At 41.7% G+C, this 20,521-nt stretch overlaps 1 protein-coding gene across 2 annotated transcripts in view; it reads left to right on the top strand.

Annotated features, from left to right (window-relative positions):
• L1CAM (L1 cell adhesion molecule) overlaps positions 1-16,481 on the top strand; it is a 143,417-nt gene extending 126,936 nt beyond the window's left edge. For both annotated transcript variants that reach the window (XM_075260170.1, XM_075260169.1), the window contains 5 exons: positions 1,046-1,165; positions 1,609-1,764; positions 2,481-2,609; positions 3,961-4,033; positions 14,168-16,481. In XM_075260170.1, coding sequence (XP_075116271.1) covers positions 1,046-1,165; positions 1,609-1,764; positions 2,481-2,609; positions 3,961-4,033; positions 14,168-14,399 — 710 coding nt within the window. In that variant the 3' untranslated portion in view covers positions 14,400-16,481. The remainder of the gene's footprint in view (positions 1-1,045; positions 1,166-1,608; positions 1,765-2,480; positions 2,610-3,960; positions 4,034-14,167) is intronic.
• Positions 16,482-20,521: the final 4,040 nt, after the last annotated feature.

Below are 20,521 nucleotides of genomic sequence, written 5' to 3'. Positions count from 1 at the left end.
CCTTCCTTCCCCTCTCCTCTCCCCCTTTCCTCTCCTCCCCTACCCTCTCCCTTCCTCCCCCTCTCCTCTCCTCTCCCCCTTCCCTCTCCTCTCCTCCCCTACCCTCTCCCTTCCTCCCCCTCTCCTCTCCTCCCCTGCCCTCTCCCTTCCTCCCCCCCTCCTCTCCCCCCTCCTCTCCTCTCCCCTCTCCCTTCCCTTCCCTCTCCTCCCCTACCCTCTCCCTTCCTCCCCCTCTCCTCTCCCCCTTTCCTCTCCTCCCCTACCCTCTCCCTTCCTCCCCCCCTTCCCTCTCCTCTCCTCCCCTACCCTCTCCCTTCCTCCCCCTCTCCTCTCCCCCTTCCCTTTCCTCTCCTCCCCTACCCTCTCCCTTCCTCCCCCTCTCCTCTCCTCTCCCCCTTCCCTCTCCTCTCCTCCCCTACCCTCTCCCTTCCTCCCCCTCTCCTCTCCTCTCTCCCTTCCCTCTCCTCTCCTCCCCTCTCCCTTCCTCCCCCTCTCCTCTCCCCTCTCCCTTCCCTCTCCTCCCCTACCCTCTCCCTTCCTCCCCCTCTCCTCTCCCCTCTCCCTTTTCCCTTCCCTTCCCTCTCCTCTCCTCCCCTCTCCCTTCCTCCCCCTTCCATCTCCTCCCCTACCCTCTCCCTTCCTCCCCCTCTCCTCTCTCCCTTTTCCCTTCTCTTCCCTCTCCTCTCCTCCCCTCTCCCTTCCTCCCTCTCTTTTCTCCTCTTCTCTCCCTTCCCTCTCCTCCCCTACCCTCTCCCTTCCCTCTCCTCTCCCCTCTCCCTTCTCCCTTCCCTCTCCTCTCCTCCTCTACCCTCTCCCTTCCTCCCCCTCTCTTCTCCTCTCCCCTCTCCCTTCCCCTCTCCTCTCCTCTTCTCTCCCTTCTCTTGCTTCTTCTCTGTTTTTGTTACCTCCATCACTTTCCCTGTTTTTATTTTTTTACCTCTACCTCCACTAAAAGCTAAATATATAGCTACAATGTCCTATGCTTGCCCTGTCCTTATTATTTTTGTCCTTCTTGTTCATATTATTTTTTCTGTTTTATCTTCAGAATTTCCACCAGTTCTGAACATTTCAGTTGCAATGACATCTAAAGGTATCACCATAAAGTGGAGACCATTGGATGGACAGAGAAATGTTGAACTCAAAATACAGATGAGGAACAAAAGCAGTAAGTAAAATAGAACAAAATAACTTGACTATATAATATTTGGGGCTGGATTATGGATGCTATCTACTCAACAAGGCTACCTCTGGCCACCTCTTACTGTGCCCCCCGTATTCATGGAGCAATGTTTATGCATAACCATTGCTACGCCGCCCTAAATAATGGAGATAGCAGAGTGCAGTTCTCACGTGCACATATACGGCTATTACCCCATTCAAGCAAGGGACACAGAATCCCCATTCTTGTCAAGACAATTAACTATCTCACAAAGACAATTCTTGTTCATAGAGTGTATGAACATCACTAAGGCTGTCTCCTACTCAAGCCACCAATGTAATGTATAGAGGTGGGAATCACTGCTTGGAGCTAATAAATGAGGGGCTGAATTAAGGACTCCCCTCTAGTAACTTCCAGGCAGGTAATAACTCTTCCCATTCTCCATTCAGGTGACCTATGGCAGCAATATGATGTGAACGCTTCTGAAGCCGAATTCAAAATTGTCGAGCTGCAACCTGGTGAAAATTATTTTGTTCGTATTTTGGCGTTAAATCACACTCGGTTCGAGGAAATCTGGGCAGTCGAGACTCACACTTTACCATCAGGTAGGAGACAATGCTTAAGGCTAACCAAATAGTAATTTATTTCTGATAGAGAGATAGATAGATAGATAGATAGATAGATAGATGATAGATAGATAGATAGATAGATAGATAGATAGATAGATAGATAGGAGATAGATATGTAATAGATAGATAGATAGATGATAGATAGATAGATAGATAGATAGATAGATAGATAGATAGGAGATAGATAGATAGATAGATAGATAGATAGATAGATAGATAGATTATAGATAGATAGATAGATAGATAGATAATAGATAGATAGATAGATAGATAGATAGATGATAGATAGATAGATAGATAGATAGATAGATAGATGATAGATAGATAGATAGATAGATAATAGATAGATAGATAGATAGATGATAGATAGATAGATAGATAGATAGATAGATAGATAATAGATAGATAGATAGATAGATAGATAGATGATAGATAGATAGATAGATGATAGATAGATAGATAGATAGATAGATAGATAATAGATAGATAGATAGATAGATGATAGATAGATAGATAGATAGATGATAGATAGATAAATAGATAGATAGATAGATAGATAGATGATATGTATGTCTATAGATAGATAGATAGATAGATAGATAGATAGATAGATGATATGTATGTCTATAGATAGATAGACTTGATACCTGCTCCCAGTCAGTCCATTAACCATGTGTCGTCTTCTCTCCCAGCTCTCCCAGATGAGAAGGGCTTTGCCACCCAGGGCTGGTTTATTGGTATGATAAGTGCTATTGTTCTGCTTCTCCTCATCCTGGTCATCATTTGCTTCATTAAGCGTAGTAAAGGTGGAAAATATTCGGGTAAGTTGGCATCTAACTGATCGACAATACAATGACGTGAAACTTCCATTCATATGTGCAATGACATTGAGTGTGCAATCTGCATGGGGACAGGTGATTATTAGGAGGCCCGTCCCCATTCAGCCCCATCATTCCTCATAGTCCACATTATGCCTACATGGTGGGGTGATCCCTGATTATATTGTGCAGTGACTGGGAGGGAATGTTCAGTCCATGTCATAAGAAAGAACAACTTTCCAGTATTCGGTATTTGGACATTCTTACTGCAGCAGATACAATGCTCAGACTAAAAGTCATTCATGTTTCATATTTACCAATGAATGAATGGGATATCTCTGTTACAAGAGGAGAGATAAGGAGAGTTACATCGGGGGAGTCAATTCCCAGCAGATTTGTCTCCTAGTAGCTTGGACTTCAGAGAGTCTAGAGAGTCTCTACAACTCTAGAACCTACAAAGACTCGATGTATCGCCAGTAAAATTGATCACATCAATAATTTACCAGCTTCTAAGTCTGCAGCGAATCAGAGTTATTTGCAATTTGTAGAATTATAGGGGATTCTCGTCACAGATATGGATGGCATATCCACAGGGTACAGTCTGCACTTCTCTTTATCTGAGCCAGGATGAGCTGCTCTTTTTGGATACCAGGTCTGAGTGGCTCCATGTTATTTTTCGGGTATACACTTTTCAGGACCCTAGATAACCTTTCTGACTTTTACGTGTAAGGATTTGTTATATCAATATTTGATCAATATCTAAATTTTTTTCATTTTTCATATGGAACAAATGACTGATTTCGCATACAGTTAAGGTCTCAGGTTATGATGTTCATTTTGGAATCAACGGATGAGGGACTCAATTTAAGAAGGACTGGCATACCACTCTGAATGGAATTGAGACTGCGCATGCACATCTCCCTCTATTCCCTTCTAAGTGGGTTCTGAATAGCTGAGCACGTGCAGACGTGGATAGGACATAAATGTCCGTGAAGAGAATACGCCATTAATAAAAATGATCATTTTTGAATTTTTTCCTATCCCTCAGATATTTAAATTTATGGGAAATTTGAGCAATTTCAAAAAATTTTTGAGATTTCTAAGTCACTTTGACTCTCTTTAATTCACCACCTTACAAGCTTGGAGGGAAAATCAAAAGGCTACATGCCACAGTGGGCACTGAAGGTGAAAAAGTTGACCCCATGGTGGTCCCAGAACCAACCAAAATATTTAGGGAACTCATCTTCGGGTGTCTTTTACATTGATATACCCTATGTTCCAAACTAACCGGTCATATGTTCTAAATTCCAATTTTTTATGCCATACTCCATGTCTTGACATTGTTTTTATACAGTGAAGGATAAAGAAGACACCCAAGTGGATTCTGAAGCTCGTCCAATGAAGGATGAAACATTTGGGGAGTACAGGTACAAAAAAAGCGTGTTTAGTGAATATAGTGCAAGCAAGTAATGGACAAACTGACCAATAGTCATCAGTTGACCTGTAGGCATCTTGGTAGGCGATGCCTAGGGACACATAGATCAATAGGGCACCGAAACCTCTTGGGGATTGTGGTTTTAGCTTCTTTTGATAGTGTGGACGGATTTCCTTGGATTCAGACACTTCATAGAGCACTGTGCCCCTTCATGTTGGTATATGGTATACGTACATGGGGCTTCGAGACCCTGAGGTCCTCCTCATAGACATTTTATGTTGAATAACCTATATGAAAGTCTTACATAACAAGGTACATCTTTATATTTTGGGCACATCAATGTTTAAAGTTAGACGAGATCTGAACATAATCCAATATGTTCTGAATTTATAGAACCTTATCTAAATTATAATACAGATACTGAACTTCAAGATGATAAAATCCAAACTAGCTCCTATCAGATTTCCTTATATGGCTAGAACGATGAGAATGAATCTGTATGGGCTGTAATATATATATCTATCATTTGCATATTTTACTAATTATTTATAGCATTTTAATTTTCTGAAATATGGGTACAGTATATTTTTATGACACATGTCATGAAGAAAAAAGTGTTTGGGTGTAATTACGCCAGATTTCGCTTTCTGCGTTACACAAGATAGAACAGACTTTTCCGACATCTGGTGCAGATTATTATGCAAATATTATTTGTGTCTTCAGATTTGGCAATTTCTGTGCGGCTCAGAGTGAGGGGGAACAGAACAAGATTAATTCAGAATTGCTTCCAGGCCGTTCTAAAATGAGCAACAACCAGTTCTCTATCCAAATGATAAATCAATGCAAATGTGCGGAGGGCAGTCCAATGGTGGAGAAAGTCATTGTGTTGTCATTGCAAATACTACAGAGGATAACTTAGTATAGCACTAAATAAGAAAAATACTGTACTGTCACATAGAGTATGTATGTCCTGTTTTATTATCTAGAGAGTCCTCCAAACCAGAAACTAAAGTACCGTAGTCAGTGTTCAGCACCGCGGACAGCTCCTAACCTATGTAACTGCTTTCTAATAAGGAACTTTCATGTCCTCAGATGTATAAGGGCTGCTGGTTTGGGGACCGATATCTCTCCACTGTCAGAAGGACCAGCCTTATAGAAAAGCATAATAGCAGTGAGAATCGCCTCTCTGACAGTACAAGGCTATGGAAGAGTACTGTCAGGGGATGTCCCTCACTGCCCAGTGATGACGCTCGACTATAAGACCTGCCCTTCTGACAGTACAAGGCTATGGAAGACTACTGTCAGGGGAACATTCCTCACTGCCCAGTGATGACGCTAGACTGTAATACGCGCCCTTCTGACAGTGAAGAGATATCAGTGCCCAAACTAACAACACCAATATCTACAGCACCAGGGCGCATACCGGCAAATCTGATATTGCTCTGAATTAAGCACTCTCTCGCCTATCTAGCAGTATATAATACCGCACATGGATATGGTTTTGATGGCCCATCCTTAGGATAGGTCATCAATATCAAATCAGCAGAGGCCAAAAACTATCTACACCGTGTATGGAGCTGGTAGCAGATGGTTCTGTATATAGTGTAGTGGCTGTGGCTATTTCAGCCCATATCCTATCCCATACTCTATTTTCTCTAACTATCTTAGACAGAACTTTGTCTTAATCAGTTGCCAATGGATACGACCATGAATGCAGAAACCCAGCCATGATGTCCTTATTGTGGACAGGTTGTCTTCTTCTGCATGTCCTACCACTGCCTGCTTCTGTGGAAGGAATTAGGAACTCATGGCTGGGTTTCCGATAAGTCCCAGACCATAGACAATCCTTGCATTCATGGTCATATCCAGCGGCAACTGATCAAGACAACAGATGTCACCACTAAGATGGTTAGAAGAAATCTACAGTATAAACCGCTGCAAAATTTTCAGTGACTTACATTTGCAAAAATCTGTCCACAGGACGACGCCTTTAAGTACATCCCCATTTATCGCAGTTTATAAAAGTCATTGGTGTGAATTCTATCACGTGCTACATTTATTGTATCATACACATATGAACAAATACAGAAGATCTTGTCTATGTAGCAGAGTTGCGTTTATCATTCAGTATTCTCCACGTATTGTGCGGTTCTTCTGCCTTCTCGTATAGCATGTAATGCAATGAGTAATTCGGCTCTGCTACATCTGTATATATTCATTTCTACACATGCTCATGTTCTTCACCACTTCATCTACAGTTATAAAGTGTAAAGTCAAAACTATTACATTGTAAAGAATAGGTCACCTTGTATGTGTAGTGCTATCTGCAGACGGCATGTTACAGAGCAGGAGCAGCGCTACAGATTAATGAAAGGTTCAGGATAACCTGTCAATTATTCATTTCTATCTCTGATCATTCTGGGCTTAGGAGTCCAGTGGGCGGTCCTACTCAGGAATGGGCAGCTGCCCCTGTATAACCGTCCTATTAGAGATTGCTGTCCATGAATAGACCGCCCACTGGACTCCTACACCCAGAATACGCAGAGATGAATGAATGAATGAAATACAAGTTCTACTGATTTTTTTTCTTATACAACTATATATCAATCTGCTCAGCTCTGCTCTATACCATGCTGCCTGCAGATAGGACTACCTGTACTCTATTATAGTATCTTCTCCATATATTTCTATAGAAGAAAGATCCCGGCACTCAATTCTATAAGAGATATCATATGACCTATGATGTTTTTTTTCTAGTTACAGCGCCACTCTTGTTTATAGTTGTGCCTGGTATTACAGCTCCGTTCCATTTGCTGGAATACTGTAGAACCTATGGACGAGAGTGCAACTGTTTGTAAAAAAAAAAAAAGAGAGAGAGAAATCCCTTTAAGACCAACATGTCTGACCTGTGACATTGATCTGTGGAACAGAGCAATATTGTAATGTAATGTAAATAAAGACCAATATATGACACAATGTTTAGACTAGAGGGGGCTTCTGCCCACACATGTGTGACTGGCATGTCTGACCTTATGCATTCGTTCTCCACTCTCTTGTCCATGCTGCCATCAGATCTCTGGAGAGGTAAGCTGCTCTCACACGGTAAAGTTCCTTGTTACAGATGGGGGATGCGCTTTTGCACACTGGGTGTTCATTGAATCAACTTTACACCCTATTGTGCCATGTTCCTTTAAATCTATATGCAGCTGTATTTGTCCTTGAACACTTGTATGGTAAAAGATCAACGTCCAGCCTTTGCAAAAAATTTTAGGGATCTACTAGCAATTGTCTGGCTAGTAAATGTCTGGTAACAGTTCAGTGGCTGGATCGAAGACTATCAATCCTTACGGCTAACTGGCCGAAAGCTGCATTACTAAACAGAGACCGTCCTAGTAGCATTCACATATATATATGTCAAGTACTCAAGACCTACATTTCCAGTCACTTGGTGGTTTCTTGAGTGAAGTTGTCCATTCTGGTTTCATTACTTGAAGAAGTCTTGTTTTGGGGAGTTCTCTTTAGCTCATTGATATTGTAGATGTGGAGGTTGCCACCAACAGTCCCACCCATGGTCAGGACAGGAAGAAAAGAATAAGTTCAGTTGAGGATCTCAGGCAACTAGTTCTGTTGTTAGGGTAGTGGAGGTGCCATTCATTGCCTGTTCTCCAGGAGGTATAAGAAGTTGGTCAGATTCAGGATAACCCCTTGATCAGTGGTGGACTTGGTCAACTTCAGTTCCTGTCCTACCACCTAAAGTGGACTAAAAGGAGTTGTTGCACAATCACAACTTATCACCTATCCACATATTAGAGGTTAAGTATTTGATCGATGGGGGAACCACTATGGTGATCGCTATGGATCAAAAGAATGAGGATCCTGTGTCCCTTGTCTGAATAGAACGCTCATACCACTGCCCTATTCAAAGTCTATGGTGCTGTACTTGGCCATCTCCATCAGTTCCACAGAGAATGAGTGGAGACCACATGTTCACCCTCTTTCTCATGGGGGTACAAGTGGTGAGGCCACCAGCGATCAGGCCCTTATCAACTACTTTGTGGATAGTTGTGAGGTGAGACTACCCTTCTAAGGTACAGATTAGTTTAGTTCCCTGTAATATTTTATGGGATTCACTACACTATTAGGGTGTGTTCAATTGTTCACATTTGCACCATTGTCTCTATACATCTGGTCAGACAAACGAAAAACTAATGTATTCTGACACTACTCTAAATCGGGGCTCCAGTGCAAATGTGGATATAGCCTTAGTGTTATGGATCCCTCTTGTATAGATGCTTATTGTGCTGCCTATATATGGGCCCAAACTGTAGAGTTGTGCTGTTCTGATCTAATAGGATGGCATATGGAGAGTTTTTTTCCCAGAATCTTATAGAGTCCATGAGAAAATTATTTGGAGCAGTTTTTTTAGGGTAAATATGTTGCCTTAAATGGCAGCATATATGATGACAGTCTATAATCTGAAATTTTTGGAATTCTCCGAGTCCATGCACACTGCCATGTCCAAGAGAATATAAAAACGTCTTTAAAGAGAACCCTTCACTACCTCCGGTGAGTCCAGCTCTTTGCATCATTTAATAGCTGCTGCTCCATTAATTCTGGTACAGCTGGAATTTTTTCTTTAGCCCCCACCATTCCTGAGCAATAAGTACTATTAGTTTTGGTGAGTGATACACACTGTTTAGGCTCTGCACTTTCAGGAGGGGCAGGAAAAGGGGTGTGATTCTGCACTCTGCTTCTGATTGGAGCTCTGAATCACGCCCCCTTTCTGTTTCAGCCTGATACTTCTCCCCAGACAGTGCAGAGCCTACGTAGCATATCAGGCACATTGTTCAGGAATGGTGGGGGGTAAAGAAAAAATTCCAACTGTGCCAGAATCAGTGGAGCAGCGCCTATTAATATATACTAAGAAGAGGAGCTATGGCGGTGGTGAAAGGTCTTCTTTAAAAATATAAGATCCATATTCATAGACCCCTATCAATCTAAGCCATGCATTATTACCATATTTACATGTTTTCATGGCATAGGAATTTATACATGTGAATGCTATAAAATTCTTGGTACAAAAACCGGTGCAGCCAGGATGGAGCAGTCCATAGCAACTTTTTGGTGACAACTGGCCTGCTTTGTGCTTGCACTATACCTGAGACCCATCAAATCTTTTTGATTTGATCCTAATAATTGACAAGACACTGAGTCTCGCAGTGTCACCCGCACATCCCTAGCACTATGGGAACTTGCCATATACTTCAGTATAGAGAGCAGCGTGCCATATGTACACATGGCTTATCTCTGTGTATCACCTCATTGCGGTTCATAGAATGCTACACAATTTTCTGGATGACAGGGTAACAAGATCACGCAATGTCAATGTGTACAGCTGAGCCGAAATCACCCACAATGCATTCAGCTGATGTTTCCAATACATTGAAAGTCACCATTTGCAATGCAAAAATGTCTCATGATGTATGATATATAGTATACATGTGTGTTATAGCCGTGTGTCGGTGCTTATGTTCTGATATGTCTCTATCTACTTATTTTGTGCATGTCTACTATAATATTCTGTCTTTGCATATGTTGTGGCTGGGGGGCACCATGATAAAATGGCGTCATGCACCAGTCGTGGATGAATCACGACTGCATTGTTTTCCTATGGACTACTGTAACACATTCCTATAAGGAAACATTGAAATTGTAGTATTCCTATGATTTTATTATGGCTTATTGGAGATGACGGGTCACTATGAAGCTCAAGCTATAGAACAATTGGAGATCCTATACTTTTAAACAAGTCCATGAAGTATACACAGCTGTTTCCTAATAAATGTATTACTTTTACAAGTAAGTGAGTCCCTGTAATGGAGCAAGGCAAGAATTTCCCCTATCTTCCCTATACCGGATAACAAAGGTAGCAATCTCTATAATAGGCATGTAGTAGGTAATCCTCTCTTAAAACCTACCCACTGCAAATGATGCTGGCTTCAATAAACCATGGACACCATCATACTACATGCTGGGTCATAGAGAGGGCCCAAGACAAAAGGATCTCCCTCTCCATCAGTCATATGGTCTATAGATTGTCTTAGTGAGAGCACCATAGCACAGGTCCCTGATCATGGACTAGACGCAGGAACCCCAGTGACCTCCTCTATGTCCTGGTAGATGCTGGTATATATAGCGCCTGGCCACTCCACTTAATAGAAGGACTTCCTGAGCGATGGATCGCCCCCTCCCCTCATTATTACACCCATATCCTAAGTCATTCTTAGAGACAGAATTCTGTATAATATCGGCCATAACACTGCAATTCCCTTTGTTCTCCTTGCTCTGTTATTGTTGGACTCCTACTGCTTTGCAGTCGGATTTTTATATGGACTGTGCAAAAGTTTAAGGCATAGGTGGAAAAATCTTTCAAAGCAAGAATGTTTTCAGAAACAGAAGGGTTAATAGTTTATTTTTATCAATTACCAAAATGAAATGAATAAAATAAAAGAGAAATGTAATGCCATAAATATTCGGTGTGACCTTTGCCCTTTGCCTTCCATCAGTTCTTCTCAGTACCTGCAGACAGTTTAAGAAGGAACTCGAGGTTGTTCCCACCATCTACAAGAACTAAGCCCAGATCTTCTGTGGATGTAGGCTCCAATCCTTCTGTCTCTTCATGTAATCCCAGACAGACTGAATGATGTAGAGATCAGTGCTCTGTGGGGGTCGTATCATCACTTCCAGGACTCCTCCTCCAAAGGCAAAGGTCACACCAGATATTGATGGGATTTACGTTTCTCTTTTTTTCATTCACTCACGCCATTTAATTAATAGACAAAAATAAACTATTAACCTTTCTATTTCTGAAAGCATTCTTACTTTACAGCTGCCTAAGATTTTTGCACATTACTGTATATGATCAGATGCTCCGTCCCTTATTGTTAACCATCTGGTAACCTATATTTTCTGGTATATATAGCCATAACGTATGCACCTTTTATGCTTACTGCTGATACGTTGTCTATGTCTGTGGTTGTGTCTGTCTTGTGACTGTCATTCTGTCATTTGTCTCTTCTAACAGCAGTATCTTCTTTAGAAATAGGTAAAGCACATGCACTGGTAACTCTATACCGCTCCCTCTTCAACTATACTGCATGTGCCCAAATGTCAGATCCTGCTTCTGAATGCAGAATATTCCCATCTTACTTGGTCCTTTGGATGGCGCTCTATAGGCAATGCGAATCTTAGCCAATGATGGTATTTCTCAAGTAGCGCTTTAGGAAACAACTCTTCATCAGTTGACTTAAAGGGAACCTCTGACATGGAAAATACTGTACAATCTGCAGGCAGCCTGTTATAGAGCAGGAGGAACTGAGCAGATTGATATATAGGTTTGTGGGAAAAGATTCAGGAGAACCTGTTATTTATCTATTGAAATCTCTGTTCTTTCTACGTGGCGAAGTTCAATAGGTGGAGCTAACAGTGATTGGCAGCTATCTCTGTATACACAGTCATGGAGAGGAGGTGGCAATCACTGATAGGACCGCCCACTGGACTTCTTCAATGGATAAATGAAAAGCTATACAAAATCTTTCCCCACAAATCTATATATCAATCTTCTCAGTTCCTCCTGCTCTATAACATGCTGCCTGCAGATTGTATAGCATTTACTATGTGACTTTAAATAAGGCAGTCAATGGAAATAATATTTCCTTTCCCATATCCCTGTCTTCATGTACGTGACCTTCTATACTGAGGAAGGACTGGGTAGAATATATAAGTTTATATACATTATAGTTAAAGAGAATCTTAGAGTAACCTACCATCCCAATCTAGGGCCTACTGTCCCAGAGCTACATTTGGAGAAGATCTCATAGTCATGTCACCCTCATTCCTATCATTGGAAAAGAGATTATAATATTAGTCTCCTGATCTATAGACATGGCCACCTGAGTCATGACATCTAAGGATCTGTCCTGGACCATGATGTCTCCAGCACAGCATAGAGTGCAGCCCAGAGAGACACCATATGGAAGCTTCCAAAATGTCAGAACTGTAGGGTCTCCAAGTGTTGGTGGGCATAGTCTAAAGACTGATAGCCGGGAAAGTCAGTGACAAGAACATTGTAGACCTAAAAATGTAGAAATAGTGTTTCCTCCAATATGCCAGTTCAGATCTTATGGTCCAAAATGCACCAGAAACCTTCCTCTCTATCAGTCCTATAAAGGAGACCTGACATGTTGAAACATCAGTCCCATCTCCGGACAGCATGTTATAGAGCAGGCAGAGCTGAGCAGATTGATATATAGTTTTATGGGAAAATATTCAGTAAAAATAGCAGTATCTGTGGTTATTCTGGTCTTAGTAGTCTGGTGGGCGGTCCTAGTCAGCAACCTCTGTATGCAAGCTCTTTCAATCGAGTAGGACCGCCCACTGGACTCCTACGTCTAGAATAAGCAGATGTAAATTAATAAATTGCTATTTTTACTGAATTTTTCCCATAGGAGTATATATCGGTCTTCTCAGCTCCTCCTGCTCTATAACATGCTGCCTGCAGATCAGACTGTCTTTTTAATGTGACAGGTCTCTTCTAAGTACCTTTGTTTAGCATGAACGGTTTGTGTTTTATAGGGATTGTCACATTATTAGACTTGTCACCATCTGTCGTTTTCTTTGCCTCCGTGCATGGTTTGGTATTCTATAGTATTTACATGGTTCTTTATGTTTTATCATGGCATTGTACCATATGCTCCATACCGTATATGCATATGCTTCCTTATGACCCATGAGATGCCGTACACCCCTCTGCATCTTGCTTACAGCACAGATATCTTAATGTTGATGCATTTTACTCATTTTTCCCTTATGATTTAAACCCTTGACCTGGAAAAATCAACATTTACCCGGAGTTTTGGTCATGCCCATGACGCCCATAAACCATGCTGGACTGGGATGAACAATTCTAAAAATGCTGGTCAAAAAATTGCAAACTGGATAAATATACAATTATGGTGTGTGCTCCCTTTCCTGTTGATAAGGGGTAATCTGATGGTGATCGGTCTGAAATGGTGCCTCGATCCTTGATGCATGGACAGGCATAAATTTCTTATGTCATGTACGTTTTTCTTAAGTCAAAAATGGCTTATGTACCATAGACTAGAGATAAGCGAACACTGTTCGGATCAGCCGTTCCGAACAGCACGCTCCCATAGAAATGAATGGAAGCACCTGGCACAGCGACCGGTCGCCAGCAAAGTGTACGTGCCCGGTGCTTCCATTCATTTCTATGGGAGCGTGCTGTTCAGAACGGCTGATCCGAACAGTGTTCGCTCATCTCTACCATAGACGCATCAGAATTTTCATGTCCTAGTGTTTCTATGGTAGACATAATGTATAACAAGGAGACAGGTCCTGCACCAAATTTAGCCAGGTTAGCCCTTTATATCACAAGGATGGATGCCTTAGCATAGGTTTATGGGGTGTCGGAAATGTCCAACGCTGAGCAAAACATTTTATTTTCTCTTTTGTTGCATATTATAGATATATAGAACTTTCTATCTATCTTCCTTCTGTGCCTTCAGTCATTTTTATACCATCTGACCACATTGTTTCCTTACACAAAAAGTAAACCAATCCCATTTTTACCCAAAAGATAAGGATAAGACAAGCTCATCTGATGGTATCATGTCTTGCTATTGCATACAGCAAACCACAGAATGAAGGCTAGAAGATAGAAGAGTATATTCAGAATAAGTGGCTACAGGCGTGTCCTAAAAAGCTATAAGGGAATCACATCGAACATGGAGTCTGATGTGTGGACGATATGTTATAGAGCAGGAGGAGCTGAGCAGATTGATATATCATTCAATGGGGAAAGATTCAGTATAACTTGTCACTTATTCATGTTATTCTATATCTACGCTTAGGAGTCCTGGACTCCTACCTGTACAAATGACTAAAACGCAAGTTCAACTGAATTTCTTCCAATAGAACCATATATCAATCTGCTCAGCTCCTCCTGCTCTATAACATGCCATCCACATCTCAGACATGACAGGTTCCCTCTAAATCTAAAAATATTAAGCAACAATGCTAACCACATTTACCTTTCATTTCTATTCAGTGATAATGATGAGAAACCGTTCACTAGCAGCCAACCTTCCCTCAATGGTGATGTCAAGCCCCTCGGAAGTGATGACAGCTTGGCCGACTATGGTGGCAGCGTGGATGTCCAGTTCAATGAAGATGGCTCCTTCATTGGCCAATACAGTGGCAAAAAGGAAAAGGAGGCAGCCGGGGGTAATGACAGCTCTGGAGCAACCTCACCGGTTAATCCTAACATCGCCATCGAGTAAACATAGAAATAAAAAACACATTTTTGATGGAGGAAGGTTTTAGGGGAAAAATATCAAGAATGAACACTAGGGGGGCAGTGGGAAGAACTGGATGGATCTGGAGAATTTATTTTTCGCTTGCAAACCTATTAACCATTTTGGTGCTAGAGCAGCAAGTAGTATATTATATGGTAAGTCTCTCTCGCACCAAACGGGTCGAACTGCTGTACTATTTTCGGACTGCAACTCCATGACATGTGTACTAAGCAAACAAAAACATAGAAGGAGGAAATGGATAGGTGCCAACAGATTCTGAAGAGGACGGGTACCAGTGTTCTCATTTTATTTAATGAACAAAAGGAGGTGAAAAACGCAACAAAGGATAGAAACGAGACAGACGCTCATCAATAAAAGTGAAAAAAAAAAAAGAAAAAAAATAGAAAAACCAAAGGAAGAAAAAAAATGTTAAAAAAAATTGCATTTCTCTCTTTCACGCCAAGTTTCGCATTCACACGAGAACTGTGTTACTTTTCTATGGTGTCTTTTCTTTGTAATGGTCTCTTTCAGTGTGTTTGACATTCACAAGGGACCCACCGGCTCCGTGGGTCTTGTTACCTGAGCGCAGCTTGCCAAAAGAAAAAAAAAAAATATGAAAAAAAAAAAAAAAACCTGTTAAAAATATGGAATCTGAACGATGTATGCATATATGTGTGCTTTTCCAAACATGGCAAAAACCTTCTGTATGTCTCGCCATCATCATCATCAACCGTCAACACGCCAGATTCTGGGGCTATCACTCTAGCCCCTCCCCTTGTAGTCACAGTGAGTTCCCCTGGAAGAAGAAAGGAGTAATTAAAAAGTATTATTTTTTTATGCTCTTTAGTTCACGGCCTCTCATCTGGAAGAGAAGGGGCATTTACTTGTCAGACGTTTTTTTGTGCGGAGCGCACATCTGACGTTCTCATGGTCTCTCTTTTGGCAAAAGATAATATATCATGTCACAATATTCCAGTGGGTTCTTGGGTAGCCATGGTAAGTAGCATTTTTTATACAAGATAGGCTTAATGAAGTAGCCAATGGCGATGGTGAATAAAACGTGGGGTCTGCTGAAAGTTTATATTACTATTGGTTTAGTGTATATGCACTATATGCACCACGCGATTATGTAAGCTATAGGATGTTACTCAGCAACCTCTGCACACTCTGTTCTACATGGTGTGCATCTCAGGAGCAATGAAGGCCACAAAGTGATTTGACCCCTCTGTTATCATAGAGACCAGCGATCTTCTTGCAAGGCTTTCTAAGGGGTCGAACCATTGATTACAGGGTTTATTGCACGCTTAGTGCAGAGCTGGTGAGCAACCGAAAAGCAGTGGAGAATCCTGCTGGCCTTTTTGTAAGACAAGCAAGGTTCTTCTATTCCGTAGGATGTCTGGACCAAAGGAGAACACATTTCCTTGTATCCCAATGTCTTTTCTCAGGGGCAGGTGCAGCATTATGGCTAAGGTGCTTACTAGGGGAATCCAACCCAGCCACCTTATCTCCCTGTGCCTCAGGGTCTGCCCTGTGACTATTACTAGTACCCATTCTTCCCATGTTTCTGCAGGAACATGCAGCAGTGTTTCCACCTCAGAGGTGGCTGCCTGGAGCCCTCAGCAGAATATTTCCAGGCAGAAGTGCTGTGTATATATAAGGGGTATCATTTCTTTCCACTGAGTATCCACCACCCCTGTCTGTTATCACATTTAACTGTGGATGTTAAACTTGTTTAGTTTTCTTGAGTGTTGGATCAGGAGAGGAGGATATGTGAAGGAGAACAATATATGAGCCTACAGTGCCAGGAAAAATAGGACAAGCTGGCTTTAGTTATGGGAGTGGCTGCACTTGGAAGTAGCCCAATGCTATCTTTAGACAGTCATTGGTCAACAAGTTTCATGATAGACCATCAAAATTGCCCTGCCAGACACTATAGTAAATATATTGGTGTCTATAGATTCTCAATATATGGTAACTGGACTGAAGGGCTAGAAACAATTGCTAAGAATAATCTCTACAATATCTAAACTAGACCATTAACTTGCAGGATACTCTTGAATGATTGGACTCTTCAATGATTGCCCACCAAGTACCAGAGGATCCTTAGCCAGGTTCTTAGATATTAATGTTCCCCATAGATCAAGCAGAAGACATTTTTCTTTGGAACGGACTCTGGAGACAATCACTTGCCAGTAGGGTCTATTTCTTGTGGGTTGGATATGAATAACCTTCTGGATATGTCCAGCAATGAGATTAAAAGTGGACATATAGAATGAAGGTCGGTTCTCAGAATTCTTTTCTCGGTTAGTTCCAAGGAAGCCCGGCAATGGTTGCCATTCTTGGCTTGGAATCCATGTGATATACAGTATATGATGCCAAGTATCACTTTAAAGGGTATTCCCAATACAGACATTGGTGACATATCCAAAATGTTCCCAGGATGGAACTTTACTTCTAGGAGGGACCAAAGAGCTACATATGTCATTGGCTTCTCACCAAACCAACCAACACCCTGCTGTGTATTGAGGACAGGTAGGAGCCCAAAACAGTCTATAGATGGGTATCTTTCTGAGTTTTATGGTATGGCTAAAAACCTGAATTTCCAAGTTATTTAGGGGGTTAGGCAATAGCTTATAGGGTGTCTACCTCCAATAGGTGGCCATTTCTTCAAAACTCCATGACTATGACAGAATGGACACTTACATGGACACCTCTGTATTCATTCCCCATCCTGGAGGTAGGTGTAGCCTTATGGATTTGACAAAAATGTCTGTAATGGGAGTAACCCTTTATTCACCGTATATTCCTAAAGCTCCTTAGCCTCCCATAACTAGAACAAGTGACTGAGTAAACTCTGAATTCTCTCCACAGTGCACCACGTAGACATATCCGATTTTTCATTTCAGAATTAGCCACCATGATTCCAATTTGCCAATGTTCTTTGTATCATAGCACACATTTATTTCCTTGTATGTAATATTATATAATGCCATTCCTGCAAATCGTGGAGTTCTGAGGTATGTCTGCTAAGACCTCACTGGAGGTAATATTCATGTAAAGTATAATGGGGTTTATATGGGGTTTAAAGTGTTTTAAGCTGAGAATTGTGGAAAGGACATACAGGAGGGTAGAAGACGGGTCATCCAATCTTACACCACCACTGCCATTACGTACATGTTATATATGGGGTCACTTTTATTCCATTACAGCCTGTGTTGGATAGTCAAATGGCTTCACCACAAATCTCAACAAGGCGATAGCTGATGAGGCTGGGAATACATGTTAGGTAGCCATCGGCTGAACCATTGGCATGGCGTTCTGTATTGGGATAGTGGAGGAAGCCTTTTTCAGGCATAAGGTGGTGGCCCTAAGAACAAAAGAATAGGACATGTTGAAATCCAACAGCCTGATCCTTCCTTTCAACATCCGCCATTGGGTAGGAACACCCCTCTACACATTAGCAGGTTCCTCAGGCATTTTTCTAACGTGTATGGCCACCATTACGGTTTACCATCAGCTATCCACAGGTTGTATTACTTCCATCTAACCCATGCACTATAAGGTGAACCCTTCATCTCCAATTCTTAGGTTTTAACTCAGTCTAGAGGGATTAACAACACTGTGGAGTGAATTTTCCTGGCATTGTTCCTTATGGACAGTGCACGTGAATGCTCAGACTTGGTGTTCACCCTCCAGCTCTGAAAAAAAAAGATAATTAACACTTTGCGGTCAGGGGTGGAGGCTGCAGGCACCCCTGGAAGTGAAGGGGTTAAAGGGAAATCAAGAAGCACCGGGGCAGGTGCAGGTGCAGGTGCAGGATGTACCTTTTTGAATGTAAATAGTGTTTCTGAAGTTTGTATCTGCCGGTAGTGTATAGGCCTCTGTAAGTCCCTGTCTATAGCTTGGTATTGTTAAAGAAAAATACAAACTATATCATGATACAAACCTATTGTGTTATGTGGTTTATTACACGGCCAGTGAATACAGTGACCGAGCACCTACACCTGTCAGTGTGGAAAGTTCCAATTCGTTCCTATTTTATTGAGTCAGCAGCCCAACTCATTGGGGTCCATCTTATACCCACATGCCAAATGTGGGTCAACTGATCACCATAGCTCTGCTATCTTTTGGAACTTTAAAGCGGTTTCTGGGCTCACGTATTGATGACCTTGCCTTAGGATAGGTCATCAATATTTGATGCGGCTCCTACACCTGGGACCTCCACAGATCATCTGTTTGGAGAAGTCAAGGTGCTCATGAGTGTTGAAGACTAGGGATGAGCAAATTGTCTCCAAAAATTTGGGTTTGGTCACCTAGGGTACACTGATATCATGGGGCTTGCATCTAAGCATCATGAAATTGAACACGTGACCAGTCACAAGCCTCGGCAGTCCCTGGAGGCCTCTGACTTAATTCAGGGCAATGGAAGAAGCCTGAAGTGGGTGCGGACCTGCACTGGATGGTGGGACAGAGCCCATGGAGGTAAGAAAGACTGTTAGGTTTCTCATCTCCCCTACCCTCTATCTATTAAACTCTGGGATCTGAAGAGACCCCAAAGTACAATAATGGTGGTCTGAAATTTAACTACAAATATTTATCCAGCGGATCTCATGAGGTTCGCCCAATACAATTACTTGTGCTGATGTCTCGATCATTGATCACATGGTACAGCAGCAGTAAAGTCCTATCCAATAATTAAATAGGGCTGAGCTGCAATACCAAGCATGACCACTATACAATGTACGTCGCTGTGTTTAGTAGTCAGAAAAGAGGGTGCAGCAATCACCCTAATATTCACCCAATATTGAACCTCAACTGATCGCTTATTGATGACCATGTATGTCCCAGAAAATCCCTTTAATCATAATTTTCTCACATTATATTCTGTATACAGATGTGTCCACCCTCACCTTCACTTGACTCCAATTTCTCATGAAACCAATGGAATACAATTACATGACCTGTAGACAAAACCCTTGAGAGGCTGCATTTCAAAACACAACCACTAGTGGCCAGTCCTTGACACACATAGGACAGTCATCGTGTGACAGAGTACTGAAAAATCATATTGTTTTTGAAAGCTGGTCATATCATAACACATAATAAAGAATACACATCTATACATACAGTTACATAGTTAAGGAGAAAAAAGAAGCATATAAGCCTACAATATTGTATACTAAGTGGTCTGTATACTAAGAGATTTCCCCTTGATGATCATAGTCATGGAATCCATTGGATGTTATCTGTAGCATTGGTTGTAGATTATGTTCACACAGCACAGTTTTTAATACTCCTTTAGGTTCCCATTACACTTGTGATTAAAAAACACAGAATCAAAATGATCCTCATAACTAAACATTTCCATGGAAATAAGCCAACAGTCAAGGCAATAGTGAGCAGGTATGGTGTGAGTATACTTATGGACCAGTTATGGCTGCAAGTTGAGACTCTGCTGACCAATGGAACATCTGACGTACTAACATAAGTTAAAGATTCCTAAGTTTTCATCAGACATCAAAATATCTGCTGGGCAGTCTGACCTCTGGATGTATCTAGCCAAACAGATCCTGGACCCTGAAAGAGAAATCTGAGCACAATGAGGTAAGATGTTTACTGTCTGTGACGTACATGCCATCAGCGATAACACTGATAACACAAGCAGCTAGTCAGAAGTAGAAGAACTCTTCTTACACTAGCTGTGAGAAGCTGCAGAATAATCTGTGCAGAGGCAGTGAAAAGACACCTGACACTCCCCTCTCCGTTCACTGCGTTCCTGTCTTCAGCCTGCTGGTTTCTACAGTTGGAACTTCCCTAGTAACAGGGAGTGAACAGCAATTCAGCAAGCAGGAGCATTTCCTATTAAAATAGTATAATTTTTCTAAAGTTAGTGACCATTTTACCTGGCCATAGACAAAAGATAGCTGTAGAATTCAGTCGACAACTTTCTCTTCCTATACTATCATTTGGGAGACCAAAGTAAGATGCCTATAGATGCCTTATCTTCTCAAGAACAAAAGGATTGGGTAGATAAAATATAACTGAAACCAGTGGCGTGACTACCGTTGTAGCAGGGGTAGTGGCTGCTACAGGGCCCGGAACATTAG

The sequence above is a fragment of the Leptodactylus fuscus genome, chromosome 11, assembly GCF_031893055.1.
Source record: "Leptodactylus fuscus isolate aLepFus1 chromosome 11, aLepFus1.hap2, whole genome shotgun sequence".
Classification (NCBI taxonomy): Eukaryota; Metazoa; Chordata; class Amphibia; order Anura; family Leptodactylidae; genus Leptodactylus; species Leptodactylus fuscus.
The sequence above is the reverse complement of the archived record's forward strand: the minus strand, read 5'-3'. Positions and strand labels throughout refer to the sequence as shown.